Raw genomic sequence first — 26,614 nt, forward strand, 5'->3', positions numbered from 1 at the left:
CAAATCTTTAAAAAGTAAAAATCCTTCAGAGACTGCTCAATGAKGTTTCACAGATTAGCTTCAGGTATCTCAAATTGCTCGAGAGAAAAACCCAGGCTTACAGGTGATACATAACAGCAGTTTGCAAGCATTAATTTGTTTTTAATCTTAGAACACAGTAGTAAAGCTTTTCTTTACTGATAGGTGAACATAGCTAGTGGACATAAAAAACAGAGTCAATGAATAATTCTTATCCTCCTTCACTTCCCAGCCTGATATATTGACATTGCTTCATCGTTACCTTGTGTTTAAAAACACACCCCCACACCTGCATCCCCACYCTCAGACAAATACACATATGAGCTTCATTACAGGCTCCAGGAAAGTGGGATGGACTGCAAGCCTGGGGATTTACTATCCTCACTGCCAACAGACACACACATTCATAAAACTCACTTCAATATTAAGACTTCTATGCAACAAGGCATAGACAATAGCCTCATTCAGAATCCTTAATAATCAAATCTGGCCACACCAAACCTTTTGATTAGGGCTTGTCTATTGTTAACATAAGTGTTCAAATCCACCGATGGTATCTGCTTAAGGAGAGTAGATAYTCTGTGTGTGTTTGGGTCTTATAGCAGAGGCAGGAAAAAAAATCAAACTTGAACAACTCTATGGATTATAGACATATCTGTGTTTCAGGATGCTTGCACCTTCTGATACCATGAAATTAAAAAAACCCATTTACAAAAAACCCAGCCCCCCTAGAYAGACCTTTTTGCAAATATCTCAGTTTTGGAAATATCTCAAAGATTACCCTGTGACAAGCATATTTGAAGACTTCTTTCCTCTTTCTTTTTTTGTATTGTTAAAAAAGGATGTGTCTTCTAGCATTCCAATTATTATGGGAAAGTTTGGTGCTTATACTTAACAGTGACTAATCTAAGACATATCTTACTCTTAAAAGAAGAAGAGGCTTTCAAACTGAGTATGTTTGAAAATGCCCAGTATCAGAACTCATTTTCRTTGAAAGCTGAGTGCATACCAATTTCCTATTTGTTTGACAGCAGTCTTTATAGGCTTCAATTTCAGGCTTTAGCACCTTCCTAACAATAAAAATGGTGTGGTTATAAGGCTAGCGAGATTGAAGAAAAATGTAACAAAATGCAGAAGACAATCACACAGGCTGCTTATGTTTACAGAGGTATCAGATTATCTGTCCTTACAGCATAATAACCAAAGAATCATCTCATAAAAAGGAAGCTGCTTTTAGTACCTAGAACCTTYTAATAATTATTAAACTTACAGTGTTTTAAGAAAAACGGCATAATTTTTAATATCAAATTGATTGGGACAATCTTTTCACTCTTGCCTCCTTAGCAATCCAATTACCGACACCTTTCCTGACACTGTGAAACAGTGGAAAACTGTTAAATAGAGACTACTAAAAAAAGCAAGCTGATTTTTAAAAGTCAAGAATATACTGCATACATGCTTTGCCTCTCAAAGCCCTCCATTTTTGTACTCAAGTGATTTCCACAGATGTATAAAATCATGATTTATTTCATATAAAATTTAGAGACACTGAAGTAATAGCTACACTCTAAGAAGAGCCACTTGATCTTTACTGTCATTCAAATTATTACTCTTGGGAGAGTCTATAGCGTTTTGAAATTATTTAATTAACACACCCACTCACCCACTCCTGTATTATTTACTAGCCATACAGAGTGCTGTTCTTCCAAAATAAAAACCACTTCTGCCATGAGAACAGCTAATCATAAGAGAGTTTGTATTTAATGTTCCTTTTTCACAACGTAAGTGTATAGCAACATGTGTCTCAAAAAGACCATACCTACCAAAATCTATGTCCAGCAGTGCTGCATTTGCACCTTCAACTAAGATCTTCTTTGGTGGTCCATGTAAAGCCTCATACATGAAATAAACACCATCCCTTACCATTGGTTTTACTTTTTCCATGTAGCCCTGAATAATACAAAAGACTATTGTATAGTATAACTTCATTATGATAAAAGCAGCCAGAATAGAATTGTTATTGTTCCCTTGTAACAATGCTCATATTCCTTTCAAAAAGGAAAAGCAAGCAAAGAAATGTTAAATACCCCATAATGTGAAAAAAGGGAGGAAGAATACGAGACTCAGAGTTACACAATAGACACGTATACTCTTCTAGGAGGAAAAGAAAAGAAGGGGGAAGGGTGAGGAAGAAAGAAATAAATCAAAACTTCTGGAATGCTTTAGAAATATTCAAGCATATTATCACTATAATGTGTTTGGTATTTCATTTTCAAGTCTTCAAAATGTCTCCCCCAAAACCAGCATGTAGGGAGTTCCACTTCTGGGCATCTGAAGCCAACAAATGCACACAATTGTGAATTGTAATTTGTGAATAAAAGTAAAAAGTTATTTATTGGAATTAAGGGTCAAATGCCTGAATGCCACTGAGTAGCTGAATGSAAGAAGCTAATAATGTTCAGATTATCACTTGGTATACAGCCTTTTCCTCCATGAGAACACACKGAAATTCTCATTTTAACAATCTACTCCACATGAAACATAACACTTGCTCTTTCAGAACTGAATCAAGTGCACTAGCATAAGACAAGTAATTTTCCTCAAGCTACAAACACATTGTATTTCCACCCTAATGTGGAGTTTCATATATTCTGTAATCCTGAACTGCATTAAACAAACTACAGAGCATTATAAAGCAATCAACTGTATACATATTGATAAAAATATTGTAACTCAACATATGCAACACAGGCATTATTTAAAGCAAGACAAACAGAAGTGCAAAGAATATATATATCCCATATATATTCTTCTGGAGCTGTAAAAATTAATCTAGTGGCAACTAAAGCTAGAGGAAGGATGATTTCTTTGGCCTGATTTTCTTAAAGAATTATCACATAATTGTGCATTCCCTCTCTGTTCCACACATACCTTGATGGTTTTAAACAATGTCACATTTGGTTAATGTTTTAAGCCTTAAAAGACATCTCATACAAGTATGTTTCTATAAAAAGCATGAACAMAAAGGTTGGGTAAGACACCTCACAAGATTTTCAAATAGTAACTTGGATGCTGCACAAATAAAACCTAATACTAGCAAGAAAATTCTCAACTGTCCCAATCACAGGGAAAACATCAACTCAGAATTCATAACTAACCCCAAGACTAGTTTGCTGGCAAACTAGTCATTCATTTAGTTCTGCTGCTATCAATTTACATTTTTTATGTTGCTAGGCAGTATTTTTTTTCTTAAGGTTTAGTACTTAGAAAAACAATTTATTTCTTGACTTTCTGAGACAAGGAATTAATAATTTGCTTTACAAATTAAACATACTCTCTCCGGCTACAATCATGGTTTTCCCCCTAGACTGTATGTTTGAGCCAGCAGAAGTTAAGAAGATATCACCTTACACAAGGCCTTTTCTTAAAATTCACAGTATCTCTCTGGAAACCAAGTTTGGAAATTTGCATAAACAAGGCCAAGAGCATCTTTAAGGATAGCAGCAGACTCTTCAAAACTGATAGATACAGTTTCCTATGATATATTCTAACTCCTCACACAAGCGTAAGCATCAGTCAACAAGGAATTTGCATATCAATAACTGCACACAGTGATTACATAATTGAAGAAACAGAAGCAGGCTTACCTTCAACTTTTCCAATTCCCCTTCAATATCTATCTTTAAGGTAGGATATATTGCTTTGTACTGATTGGCTAACACTTTGAACCTGAAAGGCAAAAATGCTTCACTAAGGTTTCTGTTTATTTGTTTTCCTCCTCAACCCTCCACCAACCCTCAGTTTTTACTGGTTATGTATCTGCAATTATGTGGTAATTTAACAATTTCAAACAATAAATAATGGTAATAACTATGATCATACAATTTTATAAAATTATTTTTTAAGAAATAAAAATAAATAATTTTAAATTAAGAAAAATATCAGGAACCAGATGTTACACGGGGTACTATCCAGAAACTGAAAACTGTGCTTACGACTGTGTAATTACCTCTCTGAAAAGTCATCAAAATCAGAAACAAGATCACACATTCTGAGTCCACTTCGAGCTGCCTTTGAAGAATATACTGGACCAATTCCTTTTTTGGTAGTTCCCAGACTTTGAAGATAATAACAAGAGGTTATTGATATAAAGATGTTTTTTTCTTTAAAGCTATTCCATCCTTAGCATAAAATGAAATGYTGTTGCATGGATTGAACCTTGTTTCAAGTATTTAAAACAAAATATACTTTTAAGGATGCAACCTAGTGTCAGAATATCTCTGTTTATACAAGCAAATATGTTAATCTTTTACATACTTCTGCTTTTAAACCAATATTTTTTCATACTTTAGTCAACTCTTACATATTTATTTGTACACAATTCTGAACCTTCATACTTCAGGAACCAAATGTAAGAAAACATCTTTCAGTAYTATGAAACAAAACTAAATAAACACCTTCCTTAAACACTGTTCTGAAGACCTAAAGAAAGTCCTCCATAAACCAACAGCACAAGGTGTATGGATTTTAAGTTWGCATGTAAGAAATACTTCATTTAATTCTAAATACCTCAGCTGGAGCCAGGAAAACAGAAAACACTGCTAAATATCCAAAAAGTCACAGAGACACTCAAAATGCTCTATGTCRAGGGTTTAGGAAAAGATTTCCCACTGTAGCTGATTCTGAAAACCTGAACTCTTTTTCTCAGCCTGATGTGCCCATTCTGYCAGAAAAGCCTTTTCCAGCCTTAAGTCTGTGATGATACAATACAAAACTTGTACTGACTTTACTGTGAGAGAAGGACAGCTAGTTCAGAGAATGTCTTCTGCCATAGTCATGCAAATCAGCTACCAAAATGAAGCTAAACTGCCCTTATCATGGGCAGATAATCAAGTATCCTCCCAATCATGCTCAAYACATGAAGCAACTTTTTAAGGAGAAGTGAACAGGTCTGCAGCCTTTTTAGAAGTGTACTACATGTTGCTAAGCTTAGYTGTGCACTTAATCTTAGTTTAGTAGGTTTAGTTGTTTTCAGTTTACTGTCTTCTGAGAAGTCTCTAGTGCTATGTTCCTTTCTCACTGTAGGTAAGTCACTTAATTCTGCCAGTTTTCTCCACATCTTCAAGAACTAGTGAGCTACTTGGAAAGCACAAGCTAAAAACATAGTAGATCACTTGTAAAAGTTTTAAAAGCTTCAGAAAGTCAGTAGCATCCTATAGTTGACAATGTCAACATCTACATGCATTTCCAACTTATATTTATTGGGAGATGCCAAAGAAGTCCTTCAATATTCATAATGAGAAATACAGTTTTACAACAATAAAACAAAATACCTCCAGTAAACATTTTAAACACTAAGAAGCATAGACTAGCAAATTAACAACCAGGAACCCTTTCATAAGGCAAAATATAAAAATAGAGCCCATTCATTAAGCATATAATCTTTCAGTAGCCACTGGAAGATAATGTTTAAGAAATAATCCCTGCATACTCCACATTCAAGAGTCACATGGATAATGTTTTTAACCCACTGACAAAGCAAAACAGAGATTGAACGCGTTAAGTCCTGTTTGTMCTAAGATATCCCATGTTTGACAAAAAACTACCTACTTCTTTCCTGCTTGTTCTTGCCTCTGTTGTTCTTGGATGCCATCAGCAGCTTGGTGGAAATCAAACACTAAGAAAATAAAATAACTAAAGTTGAAAATTTGTGTGAAACAAATTATTATCTCAGCAATGGTTTCTTCAAACCAACTCTAGTCCTCTTTACCAATGTGGAAAATAAATACATACACTCAAGACAGGCAAATAAAATTACAAGAGGTTTTTCTTCTCTTTCACATTGTTTTGCAGGGAAGAATTCTAAAGTTTTTCAGAGACATTTTTGTAAGTGTTTATTTTGTAGAATATTTGCAGAGTGAGTATACATAACCCACAGAATAACTAAGMCATTTCAACTTCATAGTGACCCCAAAGAATATATGGAAAAATGAAGAAATCATGCAAGAGAAAAAAAGTCCTGGAAATAGGATACAGCAAAAAAAGGTCATACTGCTAAAATTTAGGTGGAAACTTAAACATTTTCACTCATTCTACAGATTTCTTAAATAATTTTATTTTTATATTTTAGGCAGCATCAATTTAAACACATTTGAAAATACAAAAGCTTCCACCGTCTGTTATGCAAACCGAAGTCAACTTCATAAGCCCTGATTATTCTTTTGCACATTACATTGTTATTAATGACAAAGATTATGCAAAGTATCCCTTGTATCAATTCTTTGTCTACCATAAAAACACCCCCCCGCCAAAACAGAACAATAACGAAACTCAGCACCCCCAACACCCCCACCCCAATAAAAAAACCTTACAGGAGGACTCATGTCAAATACAAAGATTAGTGGCTTGGTGCACAGCTTAGGAGTTCACAGAATTAATTTAACTGATTTTCTTAAATACTATTTCCTGAAAGCTAAAAACTAYTTACACATTGCACAGGAAAGACTGAAAACTTGCAAGAAAGACTGATTTCATAAGTACTCTAATCTCTCTAGAACAGAAGTGGTTTTCCTGTTTGCCTTCCAATTTGGTTTAGTGTTTATTTCCTCACATTCCCATATTTTAAAGAATTACCTTATGCCCAGCAGCCTGAACCCATGTTTGGCTGATCTTTTGTTACAGACTAATCATTCACAGATCAATACCCATTTTAGAGAAGACATTTTTATCATGGCAACAGATTTTCAAATTGTCATCAAAATTTTCTAAATAGAGGCATTATGAAATCTCCCTTCTGCAAAGAGGTTGAATGATGAGTGACACTCAGTAACTGGCCCTTTATACTCACAATCTCTTAAGTATGAAAAATTCATAGCACTACCATTGCAATATAATCACCACAGACTAGTTTTTCTAGTAATTGAGCAATTTCCAAGTAATTCATCTACAGTGATTCTACTGTAAGTAAAGATACTGGTAACTTAGAAGCAATTACTCAACTATTTCAAACTGATTAGTTACTCCAAAGTAAAAACGTATTTACTCTGAAATAACTCTCAATAAGTTTACTCACTAAGCTATTCCAGATTGGTGTAAAAAACAAAACAAAATCAAAGAAAGCAAAACGAAAACCAAAACCTTCTTCCTCCCATGTTGGAAGCTTTTATCTTACGAAGCCCTAAATAGTTTACATCTTCAGAACATGAATACCAGAGGCAGCAATAACATTATAATAACTAAAGAGCTAATTTTAAGGATGAATTCATGTAATAAAGATGTGGTAGGAGTGGTACAGGAAGAGTTTCTGAAAGTCTGTTTTGGTGGATTGGACTCAACACTATTTTACTTCAGGCTTTGAACTGCAGTGCTGTCTGAWGCAAAGCTGGATTCAGTGCTTGATTAATGAGCTCCTTGCGAGGAAGGCAGCCATTCTCTCCATCCCTACAGAGTCCTTCCCATGAAATCTCCTTTAGGAAGCATGTGGCAATTTCCTTGATAGGGAGACCACTGGTTTGAAGTTACACCCAGTCACCTGATTTCCCKGCAGCAGTGAGCAACACCACTTTTACACCAAAAAAGGAAATGAATCCTTCAGTCAATTCACTTCTGAATGCTTTCTGACTGTCCTGTGCTTCTAATCTGACTTAGAAAGTGAACATGCTTTCCTGTCAATGTGATGCTTATGGAATAGGATTTTAAAAATCACTAAAATATAAACCTGGGAGGGTTCTGAGTGAACAATTTTTTTCTAGGTCCTTCAAAAAAACAAAGGAGCCAAGGACAGACCTATATAAAGAGATGGCTAAAAATTRTAACACTTTTACTGCCACAGAAAGTCCAGAGAAACCGAAAATTAACAAAAAAACTAAAATCAACAAAAAACAAACCACCAACAGGAACTTACCAATATGAGCCCTGTCAGAAATTATTAGTCTCTTTTCCCAGCCTTCCATTCCTTTAAAGGCAAAATGAAATAGTTTAAATTATGGTTTGTATAGCATTTTTGTCTTCTGATGTATAAAGTATAAATACTTTTCATACTTAGTCTTCAGTCAATCTATTTAAAGACTCAGCAATCACATTGCAAAGTAAAAAAAAGTAATTTCAATAATTGAAACTTGGCATCAACCTACAAAGCTTAGAAAATCAGGCTTATTCTAAAGAAGAATTCAAGTTCCTAACTCCTCAATTTTAGCAAACATTTAGCTCTTTTGGCTCTGAATAATCTCAACCATTGATTTACCCCACTTACAGCAGACTGCTGCCAAGCACAGCTATAGACATAACATGAAGTATCCAAAAACTGAGTTTTGAATCAAGAAATGATTACCACAGTACTTGTCTACATTAACATGGTCATCAAAGTGTACACCAATATTTTAAGAGGTAGAATAACTTTGAACAGGTTAACACCTGTTAAAAACAAGACACCTCACATCTTGAATTCACTTCTTGAAGAAAAGAAGTACGTCTGCAGACAATTCTTAYTTAGATTACATTCTGAAACTCTACAGAGACTCCTTTAATCTGTCTTCCCATAAGGGCTCTGGCACTTCTACCAAGACTCCTGTCACAAAACAACAGCTAAAGGAATTGTGGAAAAATACATTGCATGTAACATCTACAGAGGCATCCTCCACCTAAATCATTCAAGGAGTGACCCACAAACTATTTGAAAGRTAGTAGCTTCAAATTCTCACCTTTTCCTTTCTCTAAGTTTTTTTCAGCTTCTTCAAAGAGTCCCGGCAAATGAATTACAACACCATTTCCTAAAGAAAACCATTATACAAAATTTAGTTAACTATGTTGAGCATGGGAAAAATATTTCAAACAGTTCAAAAACACTTCATATTTTGAATGCAGAGTACTTATTTAAGTTTTTTTTACTTAGTGCAATTGCAGTTCTTATGAATTTGTCTAAAACACAGATTTGCTCAAGTATGCATTTCTACCTATATGCATTGAATCTAATAAATGCAACAAACTTTCAATTTAGATCAGTACAAACAGTAACAGAATCGTAGAACAGTTTGAAAGGCAACTTCCTGTTCCTCATATCTAAAATTAACTTTCCTCTTTGTACTTCATTTTAATAAGCCTATTGTTTTCGAAAAGCTTAGCACATTTCTATCACCATTATAAACCRGCATCCCTGCAGACACTCTTTTGCTGCAAACAGACTCAGAATATTCTRTATGCAGAGGTGGGACTGCTAACAGACTAGCAAAAATAACAGAGGAAAAGCTCAATCAAAAGCAAACTTGCCTTCCTACAGCTGTCACATTGCTCAGAAAAAGACTACCAGTTCATACCATTAATCAGCAACAGTGAGTGGCTATAAAGAAGCATTCTCATAGGAAAACTGAACCATCTTAAGGTCATTTCAAAGTCAGCAGACTCAAATAACCAGTATAACATTTAGCTAAAGAAAGGATCTGCCATTCAAAACTATTTGCATATTAACCTAATTTCACATTGATAAAAGCATTATAAACATCAAAATACAAAGTATTTTAAGACTCCTTCATTATTACYTACATGGTACACTCTATTATAATACTCCAATCATTTTGCCGTTGCGCTTTTGTTTGTTTGTTTTTTGGTTTGGTTTTTTTTGTTTTGTTTTTTGTTTTGTTTTTATTTTGGAACATATAAGCTCTTCCAGTGCTTATATGTAAGTATTTTTTTCCTCMAAAGGAGATTTTAAGGCATACCTAAAAGAATCTAGAACAAACGTCAGAACAGACATGACCAAAACATAGAAGATACAGGCAAGAGGATTTGTACAAAGTTCTCTAGACCAACTTTTAAAGGATGGGGGCTTTCCTATTCAACCAAGTGCCCCAGACAACACAAGGCAAATGGGCATCCTTTTTTTTGCTGTTTCTCAAGCAAAAATCTTAAGAAATATAATACAGTAACATCAAAAGAGAACAGAAATAATATGCTCTGCCTTAGCCCTAAAAACGGGGAACAGTTAACATCCCTAACTCCCCACCATCAACAGGAATATCTCCATGCCCATTGGCTCCATTTCARTCGAAGTATTAGGCAGGATAAGTTGATCCCATTATCAAGTCACAATATAACAGCTGAAAAGAGGCAATTAACCACCAAATCCCATCAAGTACAGAACTACTGCTGACAGAGTATACAGTCACTACCAGCTGGACTGTTTATGAATCAAGTAACTTGCGACAGAGGCTCTTCAGTGGCTGCGTAGCAAACTGTCWATGACCACTTGCTCTTGGAAGCAAGCTGAAAGACTACAGGCTCAAAGCAAGGAGATGCAAGAAGTGACAGGAAGAGCATGGCAATAGAGTCCTGAATTGGAGAAGTACACTGTGTAAGGGACAGGAGATCTGGATATCAAAAGAGCAACATGGCAGTGCTGCTAAGACATAGCCTTTAGTGACCTAGAGACCCACATGTTGGTGAAAAAAGCACTCAAGCACATCCATCATTATAATGCTGTGCACATATGTTTCATATTTACCTTCATTTTTGAAAGGAAATTCTATGGGCTACACAGAATTATTAAGTATGTTGGTCATACAAGCAATCCAAAGAAAAAAAAAAAAAAAAAACATGTAGGATTGGAAACATTTGTCTGATTTCCAAGAAGCAAGAAGGGTATTAGGTAAGTAGGTTTGCAGGGACAACAGACTGGACAGTCTAAATCTCTTTTTGCAAAGCAAACAGATCACAGATCCTCACATCACCTAGCACTGCCATTGCCCTAAGCTTTCCAATGTACTCTCCTAAGAGGACTTCCTGGTAAGAATTCTTGAGTGCAGACATCTTTTGGAGTAAGCATTCATTTCACAATCCAGTGAAAAAGGAAGAAAATATCTATGGTTCAARAAGTACTGGTAAGTATGTGGCAGCGCTGAAGATTAAAAGAGAGAGGGTATCCTGAGAATAAAAGAAGTAAAGACAAGATGAGAGGGAATGGGAGAATGAAGATATGCTGGGCAGCTAGCTGTTTATACTGACAGATAATAGATAAGAACAACGGTGAACTATCCAAGAGAAGAGAAATTTCTGTAATCCAAACTTCACAAATGAGTTAKGGCAGTATTAGAAAGACAGTAGAACAGTTCAGATCTATGAAAAATGGAAGAAAAAGAATCCTGATCCTGTATGTCCTTAGATACATTTTGTTATTTTAATGTGTCAGAAGCCTGTAACTACAGCACTGTTTTTTAAAGATGCCCCACTTACCAATGAACGCAGTGACTTTTGGATTGATGATCCCACTTGGCAGAAGATGGAAGTCATACTCCACAGCATCCACAACAACTGTATGTCCTGCATTATTGCCTCCCTGAGTGGGGGKGAGGGAGAAAAAAAGTATTAATAGTTTTTGACACAAACGACAAATGAACACACAGTGATAGAATAAATTGGTTCTGCAGTTTTCATTTCTGTTTCCTTTCTATTTTCATTCTGTTTTCTGACAAAACAGCATTCAGAGACTTCCTTTTCCCAGGAAATCAGCCAAATTTGTTCTGTCAGACCGGACAATTTCAATATCAGTGTTATCTGCCATATGGACTTTGGACAGTGTTTTGGTCCATCCAAAGTACAAAAGCGTGGAATAAGATTAAAATGTTTCTAAAATTATCAGATAGAAATATAAATATTCTAGAGCATGCAAACMTTTCTAAAAGCCATCATCAATTTTATTAGTTTTGTGTTACACTTATGGAAAATAAAGCATTAAGAGCAGAATTGCAACCTTAGTAAAAGAAAAGAACCCAAAAGCCCAGTTAAACTGAGAGTATAAAACCATACAGTTATTGGGATAGCTAAATCCAGTTAGCTGGCAACATGCAGGCTTGTTCTCAATTTTGGCTTCAGTCTTTGGAGTGTTCTTCTACAAAGAGAAACCAGCAAAACTACCTAATTCATTTTATACCTCCTTCCTGATGAGAAAGGTTCTGGAACAGTACCAATCAATTATATCTGAAACATGCTGTTTAGGGAGTGAATCTAAAGACAACTTAAAACAACTGTGCTTTCATAAGACACCATAAACCTTTTAGATCAAACTAACACTTCAAACATATTTCTAGCTCTTTTCATTATAAAAGAGAGTATTAAGAGATTTGTTAAATTGTGAAATCCATCTAAACTACTAAAAGAAGCTTGTGACCAAGCCTTAAAGACAGTCAAGAAAAGCTTATGAAACTAAAAAGATTACAAAACAGTTACCAAATATCCCCAGTTCTTGTTTGCTGTACTTTTGAAAATAAGCTTATACTCTCTTGTGACATAATCATTTGTGCAAGGCAAGGTTACATACAAAATGGCTGTTTGTCATAAGCACAGGAACATCTTTAACAGGAATCTTGCACTAGAAATTAAACAAACTGCTTCACCAAAGGAAAACCTTAAAGGAAAGACTTTTAAGCTGAGCTATCTTTCAGCACAAGATAAAATGAAGGCATTATATGAAAAGAAGAAAAAAGAAACTATAAGAATTATTATGGAATCATAAATCTGAAATATTTCAATTATTGTACCACAGATGATCTTTTTTAAGCAATGGACTCAACAGCTACTCACTACTTCTACAATGTTTACAAAGCATGAATCCAATACATAAAGCTGTATTTGATAATACAAATAAAGAGTAGTTGTAGATATCAAACATTTGTGCCAGTACACAGACACACATGTAACAGGTAAAAGTCTAATGTCATTGAAGTCAGCAATGAAAATTTTGTTATTTCAGCATTATTTATTTGAGGACTTGCAACCATTTCACCTCCCCTGAGAAGAGAGAAAACTTACAAACCTCCATCCAACAAAGGAAATACCTGAATTTAATAAAAGTTTAAATTTTTAAACAATATAATGTAGAATTTTTCCATGTAGTAAACATTACCTTGAAGTAGGTGTAAAGATTTCCAGATACAGATTTTCACTGCAAGTGATCTGACYCAACTAGAGAATAACAAATTCTCAATTCACAACATATGAAACATATTGAATGAAGACACAAAGCAGGCTTTTCAAATTTATTCTTTCAAGAAATCAGTAAATACTCAAGAATAAACTTCCCCTTCCTGTTTACATTCTTTCTACTCAACAGCTTTAAGAAAGATTATTTTGCAGTCTACCACTCTACGATTGTGTGTTTGATTTTAAATGACATTAACTAGATACATTAACAGATAGATCATATACAACTATTTTTGAAATGCAATACTGATAGTCCTGAGCTACTGCAAGATACTCCAAAACTAGACAATATTCTAAGAACTATTAAGTTATATACTAAGATAAAATATACTAGGCTTTTTAAGTAATAAAAAAACTTAAGTTTTCCACTCAATGTTTCRGAAGCTAAGCAAAACCTTGCTTGGCTATGCACTAAAGTATCATTTATAGTCAAGAACAAGTGCTGAAAGTGGTAGTTACCTTCTTCCACATCAGATTCTAATTATTCTTTTCTATTAAATTCACTGCTAGTATCAGTCTAGACAAGTGTAAGCACTGAAGTGTGTTAGATGAAAATTCAATAGATAGGTCTAAGTACAACACTGAAGTACTGAGGAATTAGTAATTTACAAACTGGAAGACAAGTCCAATGTCTCCCACTGCAGAATTAATAAACTGGACTAACCCATAAATAACACTAACATTAGTGAATGACTATTCATTTGAAACGTTCTACCAGCTGGACAAGTTTATTTCATGTTTTGCTTCTCAATTTATTTAAACAAAAAAAGGTTCTCTAGTGCCATGAATGTCAAACAAAGAGAAAGAAAAACTGGCCATTCTAGAGATTAGAGCATGATCAACAAGAGATTCTTAGCGACTTAAAGTTTGCCAAGTTACAAGTGCCATTTAGACATGCTAACTTAAAGTTCAGCAGTCACATGTGCTTGAAGGTGTACAGCATGCAGCCTCTGACTCTGCTAATCACGAGAGCATAACTGCTGACTTCTGGCCATGTCAAGATTTCTTCTTTGCACTGGTGAGTGATGCCRAGTGTGTTGGCTCCATGCTCACTGAAAAATACCCCATGGCTGACAGAATAAAAATGGCATTTTACTTTTCAAACCTTGAACCTTTCACACAACACAACTCATGCTTCACCTAGAAGCAAACTAGTSGTATTTAATTCTACATGTTTACTGTGAGCAGTTCTACTTTAAGGGATTTTGCTGGAGACCAAAGTAAAAAATGTGTGATGAATTGCCATCTTAAGTTTTTTGAAACCTCGGGGTATTCATATGGCTTATTTTCAGATTAGACTCAAATTTCAATCTCAGAATTTATTGTTTATAATATTATAATGCTTACAACATAAAAAAATTCAATCCTAAAAGTGCTATTGATGGAAGCTGTCTGGTAGAACATTAAGTCAGACCCCACCCTGGGGATGTCATTCTGTCAAAACAAGTCATTTAAAAAAATATTTTTAATTTCAAACCCTGTTTCAGGAAAATTCAGATTCAGGAAAATTCAGGAAAAATTTCAGGAAAATTCAGGAAATTTCAGATTAAAATAACAGCATGTCATGAACTCAGTTTTCAAAATTCATCTGCTGACTTGCAGGTAAGCTTGACCCTAACTGCAGAAGTGCAAGCATGCAGTTACAAAGTATGAATTGTAATATATTAAAATAATGGTTTACAGTGTACACTTACAGTGAACTTGCAGTAAAGGGCACACATGTTGTGCGCTCAGACATTGCTCAACATGGGTTTGGTAAACAATTCTAATTACAGAAATCTGAACTCAGAGTTCTAGTTGTGGTGAGGTGAAGGGAAGGGTTGTTTATAGGTTAAGAGGTTTTACTTTGTTTCAGGTTGCTTTTTCCCTCCTCCAGAAAYAGACATTAATGGAGGCAACTATTGCCTCTGAGCATAGTTTAAGCTTCAAACTGATGAAGTCACTCCTGGCTTTTGTGTTTTSCATCTGGATTTCTCACTCCTCCCTCATCAAGCTAAACCAAATGGGACCAGTTAGGTCATTCAAACTAAAACTCCTTTGATTCAGATGTTTAAACATTATTAATGGAGAACTAACTGTGGAATTTATTTYCACTATTAGTTAAACAATGTTCATGCTCAAATGATCTTCAATACCTTACATAAAGCTTTTGCCAGAGGGCAATGAAGATAKACAAGTCATTTCTTGAGGCTGGCAATACTCTCTAGCTAACTAAATAAAAAATCAGTTTACCACATCTCAGTAACCTTCTAGGTATCCAAACAACTGGACTTCTCTTCCATATATGTGAAAACTGAAATATCCATGTGCCAAGACAGACAGAGGACAAATGTGCAGCAAGTCCAAAGGATGCTCCTGCTCATTCTGGAATAGACTATGGGTGTGTAGCAGGAGCTTCTTTTGCTATTCTCCCTGCATAACAAGATTTCCTTCAGCTCAGCCAACAAGCGTGCCATGGCCAAGATATTCACTCCTGAGGGCAAGACAACTCTGATTCAACTACAAATAGACMTATTGCACAAAAGTATTGATGGGGGCGAAATATGACTTCTCCTACATGACAGTTATAAGATCCCAGTGGCACTCTGAACAAACAGAGATGCTTTCTTCACAATCTGCAGAACAAGAGCAGAGGAAACCTCTTTCATCACAGAAAAACGAGTATATAGGATCAGAACAAAGAACAGAACACAAAACCAATTCTCCACCTGGCAACAAAACAGCAACCCAAAACAAAGAGCAGTAGGAACCAGTAACAACCAGTAACACTACACTCCTKTCAAGGAGCTAACTCACGCACAACACCTGAAGTCCCAAGCATAGTTCACTTAAATATAGTGCCATTTATTTGTACATCTCTATCAAGACACAGCATTGCAGTCTAAGCACACTTCAAGGTTTCTAAAATTGGATTTTCAGAAATCAGCAAACTTCTTCCCACTAAAATAAGTTAAAAGCATTCAGTCTATTTGTCTTCCTTCCATTATTTTTTCTCCATGTGTCTTTCAGCACAGTACTTGGAACAACTACTCTCCCAAAGGATTTTTGGTGGCCGAAGAATCAGCACTTYCAGAAGCTCACAGCTTTACCAAATTAAAATACAGCTCAAAAGGGTGTCCATTGCATTGGAACAAAAACATTTCCTTTCCATTTATCTGCAGACATAGCATGAAAGTCATCATGAATAACAAGCATGAACCTTTGCTGTGTGTCTCAACATGATATGACCTACTGGAGCAAGTCCAGAGAAGGGCCATGAAGATGATGAGGGCTGGAGCATCTCTCCTGTAAAAAGGTTGAGAGAGTTGGTATTGTTCAGCTTGGTGAACAACAGGCACTGGCGTGACCTTACTGCAGCCTTCCAGTACCGAAGACACCTACAATGGACCTGAAAAGGGATTTTTTTACAAGAGCATAYAGAGACAGGAATAAGGGTGAACAGCTTTAAATTGAAAGAGAGTAGGCTAAGATTATGTATCAGGTAGAAATCCTTTACTGTGAGAGTGGTGAGACACTGCAACAGGTTGTCCAGAGAAGTGGTGGATGCCCCATCCCTGGAAGTATCTAAAGCCGGGCTGGATGGAATTCTGAGCAACTTGGTTTAGTGGAAGGTGCCCCTGCCCATGGTAGGAGGGGCTGGAACTAAATGATCTTCGAGGTCCCTTCCAACTCAAACCAGTCCAGAATTCTGTGATTTCAGTAAAAGGATTTAGTCTAAGGACATAGCTCAATGCTCTGATGGATGAACAATTTAAAACCCTATCAAGAGACAGTAGCCTTTTTTCTCCTTGCACAATCTTGACACTATTAAATTTTAGTATTAAAATATTTCAAGTAGAATAGGGAAAGTAAGATCAGGCACATAATTGTTACCCAATCTATTTATTAGATTATAAATATTAAAWTATTTATAAAAATRTATTTGTTTAAATATTTATAAAAAATATTTAAACAAAACCTGCTGTAGGATAAATGAACATATAAACTCTCAAAAAGCATTATTCCAATTTTACTAGTGCAGTATGCTAAAATATGATCCCTGACCACCAGCTGGTAATCCTGAAATATCCAAGTTATTCAACATGTAGAACAGCTAAATTTACAGGAGACAGAAAGGCGCCCACTAATAGACAAATTACGACACTACTACTGTTAAGAGTGACAGCAATCCCTGTAACAAAACCTCATACCTATCTGCTTTCTAGAAACATAATTCTATAAAACATTCCCTACAAAACACTATTTTTGAAATATTTTATGGAGGTAAGCTGCTCAGAATATTTTTTTTCAAGTAAACAAAAAAAACAAGGGTTTTTTTTCTTCATCTTGTTAAAGATCAAGTAGCCCAAAAACCCTTCTCAGTGTAAGCACCACACACAGGAATCTGCAAATTCAATTCAGATAGGTTAGTCAGTACCACTCACAAAACAAGATACCATTCTAAAACATACCTATCCTGGCAAATATGAACAGAATCAATGACATGCACACAGAGGGGTCATAAGATAGCAAAGGCAGCTGGAAGTATTGCTCATCTGGGAGCTGTTTGATCAAACACTCTTTTGCAAACACCATTTTTACAAGAGTGTTGAGTGCCTTAAAATACTAATTCGAACGAGGAAAAAGTCATTATCTGCTAGCTGACATTTTACTAGAAACAAGCTCGAAACATCAATAAATCAAACAAATGACTCCTGCTAGCCAAAAGCAACCATCAAAGCACTGGAAAACAACACTTACCACAAACACTACACTTGTGTACCTGACACAAATACAACAGYAACCACAGCACTGTGCTGTTGTCCAGACAGCATCACTGGAAAAACCACTGAAGACTAATCAATAGTATCAAAGAGGACACATTTTAAAYATACTGATTGAACAGTGCTTCTAATAGGACATCTATGGTAACTTTAAGGTCAATCATTTCAGCACTTACCCTGGCTATGCAGAATTATTTACTTTCTTTTGCTTTTTATAGCTTTTAAATACTGTTACAGCCAGTATTTTGGGTAAAGAACAGTACAGAAATAGCAACAATACTAATGCAGGCACCTGACTGCAGTTTTAATTTTTTTYTTCCTTATAGCTCTGAAGACTGAAAAAAATTTTAGAAGTGTAACTCTTACAGAGGTATACTTCGGACCCAGACTGGTAAACTCATAAGGATGTATGAGCAACTTTAAGGATACGTCTTCTCACTTTGAATGTTCCCAAAGCTCTCTAGCTTGCTACATTATGTCCATGCACAACAGCTTTCTAATCACATATAAAGCATAGAGAAGAAGCGTTGATGATAATATTTAACAGCAATTTTTCTTCTAGAATTGCACTGCTGTACTAGTGAAAAGTTTCCAAGGCACAAGTAAGAAGTTATCTTTTTACTGGAGTTATGGAAAAGTCTTGATATTTTAATAAATTTAATTTGACAAAACAGTCATGACATGCTGGTCTTCAGAAAGTTGAACTGATACCTAGTTAATCAACATTTCTGCAACATGATCTCAAATCTCAGGATTAAAGAGAGATGCCTTTTTTAACCAAAATATTATTTTCTTGCTGAACTAAAAYTGCACAAGAAAGTTTATCAGCTAAGACTTCAAGTTTACAGAGCATAACCAGCCACTACCAAAAACTCAGCTAATCCAGTGGGGTGTACCACAAGGTATGCTTTATGTGGAACGCCTGTTAACTTAGGAGCTCAYGTGAAGCTGAGTGAAGCCAACAACTCAGAAAACATGGAATCTCASTTTCCAAAAAGAGTCTGAAAATTACAGAAAGCCCTATTCAAATGCTTATAGAGACATCCTGAATCAAAACACCTTTCCTCTGGTGAGTTTGATCAGAGAAGGTTCTTTCTCCTGAGTCTGCAGCCAATCTCATTGGTTTGCCTGAAATCCATGCAAAGGACTTGACTGCTTGTCTTTCCAGGTTAAGAGATAAGAATTTACAGTTCTTCCAATTTCCTAGCATAGAGAAGTCTTTCAGGAAATATGTACATACTTAGTACATCCACCATTCACTGAAAGACCATCCCTCTTAATTTTAAATTCATTCTAGCTCAAAATTTTGGGGTTTTCCCTTCCTTTTTTTTTGGCAAAAAAGTGCCAACAATCTAATAGGAAACATGAATGGATCAACTTAGATATTCAGCAAAACCAAAAAKGAAAACAGAGTTCTTTTTCATAAACTGAAAGCAAAAACATGACTCCTCATTATAAGGCAAAAAAACAGCAAAACACTCCTTGTTCTGGAAAACCTTTTTGTAGAGCACAAAGATGATGAAAAAATATGGGCCGTATGTGCTAGCCAAGTATTACATGTGCACATATGTAAGTATAACATGCTAGTAGGAAATCATTGCAGGAACACAAATATAGTGCATATGAAACTAAGGTAGAGGAACAACAGCGTATCTTTCTCCATTTTGGATCTACATAAGTCAAAACCACACATCTTATATTGAGGGTGTATCTCCATTGGTCAAGGGCAGACTAGATGTCAATATAACCACCAGAACAATTAAATCCCTTCTGAACACTTGAAGACAGCAGTTCAARCCCCACCGCCTACAGCAGTCCTCCCAGAGCTGCTAAGACTGGTCTGCATTGCTACAACTTTACCTAGCAGTGGAGGGGGAGAGGGAAAAAGAGATTTGAGGAAAGCAGACTGAAATTACAATTGATAACATATTGTGAAATGGCTCTCTAAACCAYACTAGATACAAGAGTATTCAGAGCAGCTTTGAAATACTGACATGTGCATATAAGAGAACCATCTAACCAAAGAGTCTATGATGACAATCACTGCCTTTTCTTATGACATGATCATGCCAAGTTGTCTATCTCAAAAATATGATGCCTCAGGGGAGAGCAAAGAAGTCTTTCAAGTTATTTCCTCTAGAATAAAAATTAGTTGTCTACTTTAAAGAGATGTTATCTCATGCAACGTTAAGGAAGAAACCATACATTCCTTTCAACTCWCTCCATCAGATGTGTGTGTGCATAATTTTTTCTACAGTTTACTTTTATTGCTACCACATTCCAGCATTCATTTTTAGCTCAGGGCAACCACTGTTGTTTCTGAGCAAGCTAACCAAGTGACTGCCAAGTTGGGCAAGAAGCAAGTCGATGTTGCTTTGGCATCATATGGTTGTAAACATTTTCATTTAACTCTTACARGAAAAGTCAAAAAGACACCAAGAAAGCTGGATACTACCATTACTTACAAGAAACATATGAAAGGCTGCTTCTTGCCACAATCAGATTCTGGGAATGCTGAACATACCTTTAAAAAGTTCATCACTTTAGCAAGAAGACATATCTGAACCCCTGTAATTTAACCCCTGTAATCCTAACTAGGCAAGGCTTTGCAAACTACACTACTCGCTTCCCATTTCAAGACATATAGTCAAAAATCCATTTTGAACTTAAGACTGAAAATCAACCCACTTTAAGAAAATTAAAAACCCCAAGGTTTTGATATTAATTTTCTCATGTTCTCATATATTTTGCGATTAATTTCCCTCTATCCCCTCTTCATCCTCATCCTCCTGTGAATAAACAGCTAACAAACACTAGTGTACAACTTACTACTGAATTTCATTATAAACAGCACCCAGCAGCTAGCTATTTTCTTCTTTGACGAATCTGTTCATATTTACAAGATCTAAACCTAGTTCAGGAAGCCCTCATGTTACACACTTTATAAAGATTTCTCAAACTTTGGCTAGACTTCAGAAATTTTTGAATGTGTAGTACAAGYGTTGTTGCATCAGAAAAAGATCAAGAATGTAGTTTCAGGCAGAATACAACAGAATAAGCACATTATGTTTTACACATTCACCTGTTYTCTCCTCACAGATAAAACACTAACTTTACTGAAGTCTATTAATCTCAAGAAACTACATCCATTTTTCTATACAGATAGAATTAGCTCTGAGGAACTACTATGGAAGGGAAATACTCTGGAAAACTCTTTAGAGATGGTTTTTGACTTCATTTTACCTGACCTGCAAAACTTTATACTGTTGCAATGCCTATATATGCTAGGTAGGAAACAAGTCACTATTCAAGTCCAGAATAAGACATAAAAGAGATCATGTGAGGCACACAGATAAGGAACAATAAAAACATTCAAAGCACAGATATGTCCAACACTGCATTGCTTCAACGCACAAAACCCCACCAATGTTTGCTGCAATAACRATGTTCAAGACATAAGAAACAAAAAGTGACTGTGAACACTTACAGGTAACAYTTTCCAAATGTGTGAGGTAGCATAGTAGAAATAAAAATATGGATTTGAAATCTAGATGAGATGCTACAGAGTACTGCGTCTTAGTCAACAAACACATACATTAAGCTTTTGTAGTAACAGGTAGCAGTTAGATGGAAAGAGCATTAAGAAATCAGTAGATCAAGGTATAATTTGTTTTTCAGTGCTTTTAAGGCCTCCTTTGTTAATGGTACAAACTTTATGATCTGGAAAATCACATTTCAACTGTTCTGTTTAAAATAATGTAGACATTGTGTGATTGTTTACAGTAATAAGGGATCACCTGGCAGTGATGCTCTAAAGCAGGTCTGTAAAGCATGTGACTCACTGATGGGGTAGGCCAAAGAACTCATTTTACTGCCCTCTCTTTCCTCACCACAGCACACCACAGGCATGCTGCCAACCACTATAAGGGCTAACAGTGCACCCAGCACTTAAGAAACTTCTAGCTAGGCATCACTTACTGAATGCCTGAGCAGCTAAAAAAACAGCACCAACAACTATAGCTATCGATTCTGCTATTCCTAATTCTGCATGGCTTGCATAAGCTCTAGACTARAACATTGTTCAAATGAGAATATTTAGAAAAACAGTGGGCTTGGCAAATGGAAGATTAAAAATATTCTTTTTTTTAAAGTGGTGATATAAAGATTAGTGATATGGAGRTATCAGGCAGCATTGGTGTGAGGACCTCAGCAATTGATTGATAGCCATCAGTTATCAATCAGTTATCAGCTGATTGATGGTAACTGCTTAATCCCAAGGATTTGCACACTGAAAACTTTTCTAGATATTGCACTGCAGTTACCACATATCAAGTGATTAGCAGTGGCATTGCTGTACTCACTGCTGTTGGGTAGAAAAGGAAAAAGGAGTATGAAGACTCCACACACTGCAATTCCTATGCATTAGCAGTTTAGGTGTAGGAATCGTGTGACCCCACAACAGGCAGATCACACTGAAACCAGATGAGAAGATTTGGTAAGAAGCTGAAATTCTGCTTTGAAGTAGCAGCAACATGTACAATAGAACTAAAGAAGCAKGAAAATGGGATTCTTTAGCATTGGGAATATGGCATGAACATAATTTGAAGGCTTAGAAATCTTATTCACTCCTGTGAATTATATTCTCGGAATAAATCAACTACCTCCAATAGTAAGAAAAGGAGATGACCAAAAATCTGCTAATGAAATGAGTGAATGAGAACAGAATCATGCTGTGCAGACATCACCATTTTTTGCTCTATGGCAAACACTGGTAGATTGGATGGAGGCGTGGTGTTAACGTAAGAGATACATAGCATCTTTTGGTACTCCATTTGTTTGKAAAAAAACAGTATTATCTAAACTTGCTTTCAATCATGTGCCATTTCCATCACTTCCACTAACAAATTAAACTCTGGTAACTAATTCCCTAATTGGCTGCATTCTCTAGTGGTAGGAAGTCCTTTATCAGAACAAAAAACATTTTCCTTTWACTTTCCATTTTCTGAGGAATTGACAAAAATACAATGTAGGCTTTTAAAAATTGCCCTGTTTGCTGGCAGCAAGGCTAGCTGCTTACTAAGAGGAAATTATATCAATCAAATCATATAAAAGTACAGTTTATCTGCCAATTATCCCTGAATTTCAAACCAATTCTCGCTCTGTTTTATTGTCTGAACTATGATTTATGTGATAGCAGGTATACAGACTTTGTCCTTTAAGCCACYGAAGACAAGATGTAGGTTTAAGTGCAAAAGTCTCACCAATATATTCATTTTATCAATAGTATCATTTTACCAGATACTTCCTAGAGGTAAAGCAAGACCAATTCAGACTGCAGTGGAAAAACAAGTACATGCTTTTTCTGCCAGGCCGACACATTTGTATTAAATATATCTGAAGCTTCTGCACTAGCAGTGTCTTCATAGAAGTATCATAGTTGCCAGTGCGGGTGCATTATCAACTACATACATGCAGCTACTGRATATATTTCATTTTAGCTCAGCTCCTGCAAACAGTTGTTTTTGAAACCATAATACTAATTCTGAAGCTGCTTCCTGAAAAAAAAAATACCACTGTCTTCCTCTGAGCAAAGAGGAAGATAGAACTGAGTCACTGCTTTGCACGACCTCTAAACCTAAGATAAAATGCTCTAGAGGGTGCTATTTAGAAGGAATAGTCATAACGCAACTTACTTGCCGACACACTCACTCAGCTAATCACACCCAAGTAAGGACCTGGCTCCAAATGCCACAGTTGGCTGATCAAACAAGTGACTGGAGTTATCAGCACACCTGCTACTAGGAGACAAGAAGGCATGGCCACAGATTTCAGAGTACAATTTCTTGCAATGCCTCTACAGGCACTGCAAAACTAAGTCATGTCTTGCTTCTGGAATGGGACCATTTTCATGCTCTGCATCTGCCCAAAACAAGAGTTTTTCAATGCAAGGACAACACAAATTTCCAAGACATCCTAGATCCGCTACATCAACTTTCCTAGGCCTCCAACACTTGTACTAATAAACTTTCCATAACAGCATGCTRGAAATATTTGACATCATCCACAGGCATTCTAGCATCTCTGTGGCATGATGAACAGAAAAAAACATCCTGGAATAAGTGAGAGTATAACAGTGAAAGAAGAATCAGAAGCTCCAATAACAGAAAATTGCTATTACCAAGGGCCAGAGCAAGTGCGTGACAATCTTTCTTTCTGGACTTGTACCACAACAAAAAGCACAAGGGTCACACTCTAATTTACCAGCAATAAAAAACTATSACATATATGGTTGTATATATAGCAAGAATACTTAATAATCAATTACCTCATAATAAATCTATTTAATTTCATCAGCACCACTGAAGGAAAATATTCGYATTTTCTCCTCTCATTCTGGGAGACCATTATTYGTGCTTAACCTGTCCTGGGCCCCTCTTTTCACCAAGGTCCTCTAAACCAATAAAATCCAATTTTATTTACTAAAACGGTGRAAAGTAAATCCAAGATGTAATAGTTTCCTGCCACTCTGATGAGTTAAATCAACTTACTGAAGTGCTCAAGTGCCAGAGTTAGTGCATGGGTGGAGACTGGGGGAGCACAGCCTTTAATAGGAAAGGGAAGAAAGAAGGAAGAAAAACTGCCTCCTTCACCAGGAGCAACAAGCTGTTAGAAATGGCAGAAGTTCATGGCTTGGTACATGGCCATGAAATTCATGCTGGAGATAACGCTACAATTTCTCCCTTTTGTTCATCCTTTACCCAGCTGATTAAAAACAAGTAACAAGTATATTAAGACACGCACACAGAAATTCACTGTTTGCCTCTCTTGTCTCTCCTCCAAAACTTCCAGCATTAAAGATACACATTCACTTATGTGCCCTTCAAGTTTCAAGAACAAAGTCGTAAAAGACAAACTGAGTCACTCTGTTCTATGACCCACACAACCAGGCAGTCATACCAGAAACCACATCACATTTTATTATTTAATTTTTTTTTTTAAAAAAAAGCAAAAACAAAAAACCAACAAAACACAACCTGAAAACACATGATATAAGCAGAAAAAATAATTCATTTGTGAAAACAGATATTTAATATATTTGTTTACTTCAAAATTTAGTTCTCCGAAGTTCAAGATATTGATTTGTCAGCTTTGCAACTGACTTGTTTTTGAAAACATTCGTTTACGTGCAGTTCTCATTGGATAACAACCCTTCAGGGTTTGCACTCTTTGGGGAATGGTACGCACTTCCAAAAATATGTTTATTTAAGAGCAAATTTCATTTGCGCACTCAATAAAAGCATACAGATAACAACAMTTCCATGAAACCTGATGCTGCTGTATCTCTTAACTTTAAGAAAAAACTGCGTGTGCCTTTAGCTCACTGTGTTGTGCTCTACAGAATTACTATAACAGAGATGTTAAGAAAACATCTCAGATCTGTGTTGTTTTAACGTAGGCATTACGAGTACTGAGCTTGCAGGCTAGACTCGCTGTTTTTGCTCTTTCGCTGGAAAAAGGCCTCCATACAGAGAAGAARAGTGATAAACACATAAGCAGGTAAATGTGGGATCCCACCGACACAACAAGGATCTTGGAGCAGGGGCGGGCCAGTCATTTAACAGCTCGTTTAAGCTGAAGACGACCGAGTTGTGGCGGACTACACGGATCCCCCACGTGCATCCTGCAACTCGCGGTCGGTTTCGCGCCGCTCCCGTCGCCGCGGCCCGGGAGGGCTCCTGCCGCCACCGCCGGGGCGGGATCCCGGCCCCGMGGCGATGCTGCTGGAGCCGCCGAGCGCGGCCCCTTCCCCGCGCCCCCCGGACACAAAGAGTGGGAGGCCTGAGGGGGAGGGAGGACGCGACCCCGGGCGCATTCCTGCTACCGGGGCCAGCTCTGGGCGGCGGAGAGGGCGCCTTCCTCCTCCACCCCCGGCGCCGGGACAAAGGAGGCGCGGGAGGGCTGCGGAGCCCGGCCCGGGGCTCTCACCGGGGAAGGCTCCGCTGCCCCGCAGCCCCCGCGTCTCTCCAGGCTCTCGGGCGAGAACCGGGGTGGCCACAAGCGCCCGGCGGGGCCGGTGGCGGGGCCGCCCGCCTCAAGGTGACACTCGCGGCCTCCCCCGCGCCCCCGCCGCCTCCCTTCTCCTCCTCACCTGGCACCTGCAGACGATGTCGGCGTCCTGCGCCAGCAGATCCACCACCTTGCCCTTGCCCTCGTCGCCCCACTGGGCGCCCAGCACCACGGTGACCTTGTTGCCGGGGCGGCGGGCGGCGCACTCGCCGTTGGGGATGGCGGGTCCGCCGTGCTCCGCCATGGCTCGCGCTGCCCGCTCCGGCGCCGCTCCAGGCACATGCGGCAGCGCGCGCCGGCCGCTCCGCTCCCCCCGCCTCCGCCTCCTCCGTCCCCTCCCCGCCAGGCGGGCGGGCGGTGCCGCCGCTGCCGCGTCCAGGTGCCGCCGCCTATCGGCCTGACCTGCCCCGCCGCTCCCCGCCAGCCCGACCCCTGCCCTCAGCCGGAGCTCGCCGCTCGTTCCCGTGGAAAAGTGGAGCGGCCGCCGCCTCTCCCGGCCACTCTTTTCCCTGCCGCTCTCCACAACGCCTCCCAGCTCCGACTACATTACCCAGTGCGCCGCGCGGCCTCTCCCGCGCGGGGCGCCGCGGGGAGCTGGGCGCGATGCATGTTGGGGCGCGTAGTCGCGTCGGCCGCACCTGCGGCAGGATGGCGCCTCGGCGGTTGCCCCGGGCGGCCCCGCTGCAGCGGGAGGCCCAGCGGGCAGGGCGGGGTGGCCATGGCGGGCGGCCGGGCCGGGGCGGCGGGGCTGGGCTGGGATGGCGCCTGCGCCGGGCAGCCGTGGGAGGAGGGCGCCA

At 37.9% G+C, this 26,614-nt stretch overlaps 1 protein-coding gene across 1 annotated transcript in view; it reads right to left on the reverse strand.

The window, feature by feature from the left end:
• The window catches only part of ADSS2 (adenylosuccinate synthase 2), a 35,007-nt gene extending 8,869 nt beyond the window's left edge, over nucleotides 1-26,138 (reverse strand). The window contains exons 1-8 of the mRNA XM_057389749.1: nucleotides 25,900-26,138; nucleotides 11,242-11,344; nucleotides 8,718-8,786; nucleotides 7,922-7,972; nucleotides 5,629-5,695; nucleotides 4,028-4,135; nucleotides 3,666-3,747; nucleotides 1,842-1,968 (exon numbers count right to left, since the gene is read on the reverse strand). Coding sequence (XP_057245732.1) covers nucleotides 1,842-1,968; nucleotides 3,666-3,747; nucleotides 4,028-4,135; nucleotides 5,629-5,695; nucleotides 7,922-7,972; nucleotides 8,718-8,786; nucleotides 11,242-11,344; nucleotides 25,900-26,061 — 769 coding nt within the window. The 5' untranslated portion in view covers nucleotides 26,062-26,138. The remainder of the gene's footprint in view (nucleotides 1-1,841; nucleotides 1,969-3,665; nucleotides 3,748-4,027; nucleotides 4,136-5,628; nucleotides 5,696-7,921; nucleotides 7,973-8,717; nucleotides 8,787-11,241; nucleotides 11,345-25,899) is intronic.
• Nucleotides 26,139-26,614: the final 476 nt, after the last annotated feature.

The sequence above is a fragment of the Malurus melanocephalus genome, unplaced genomic scaffold (genome assembly GCF_030028575.1).
Source record: "Malurus melanocephalus ecotype Western Australia unplaced genomic scaffold, MMel_1.1 scaffold_19, whole genome shotgun sequence".
Lineage (NCBI taxonomy): Eukaryota > Metazoa > Chordata > Aves > Passeriformes > Maluridae > Malurus > Malurus melanocephalus.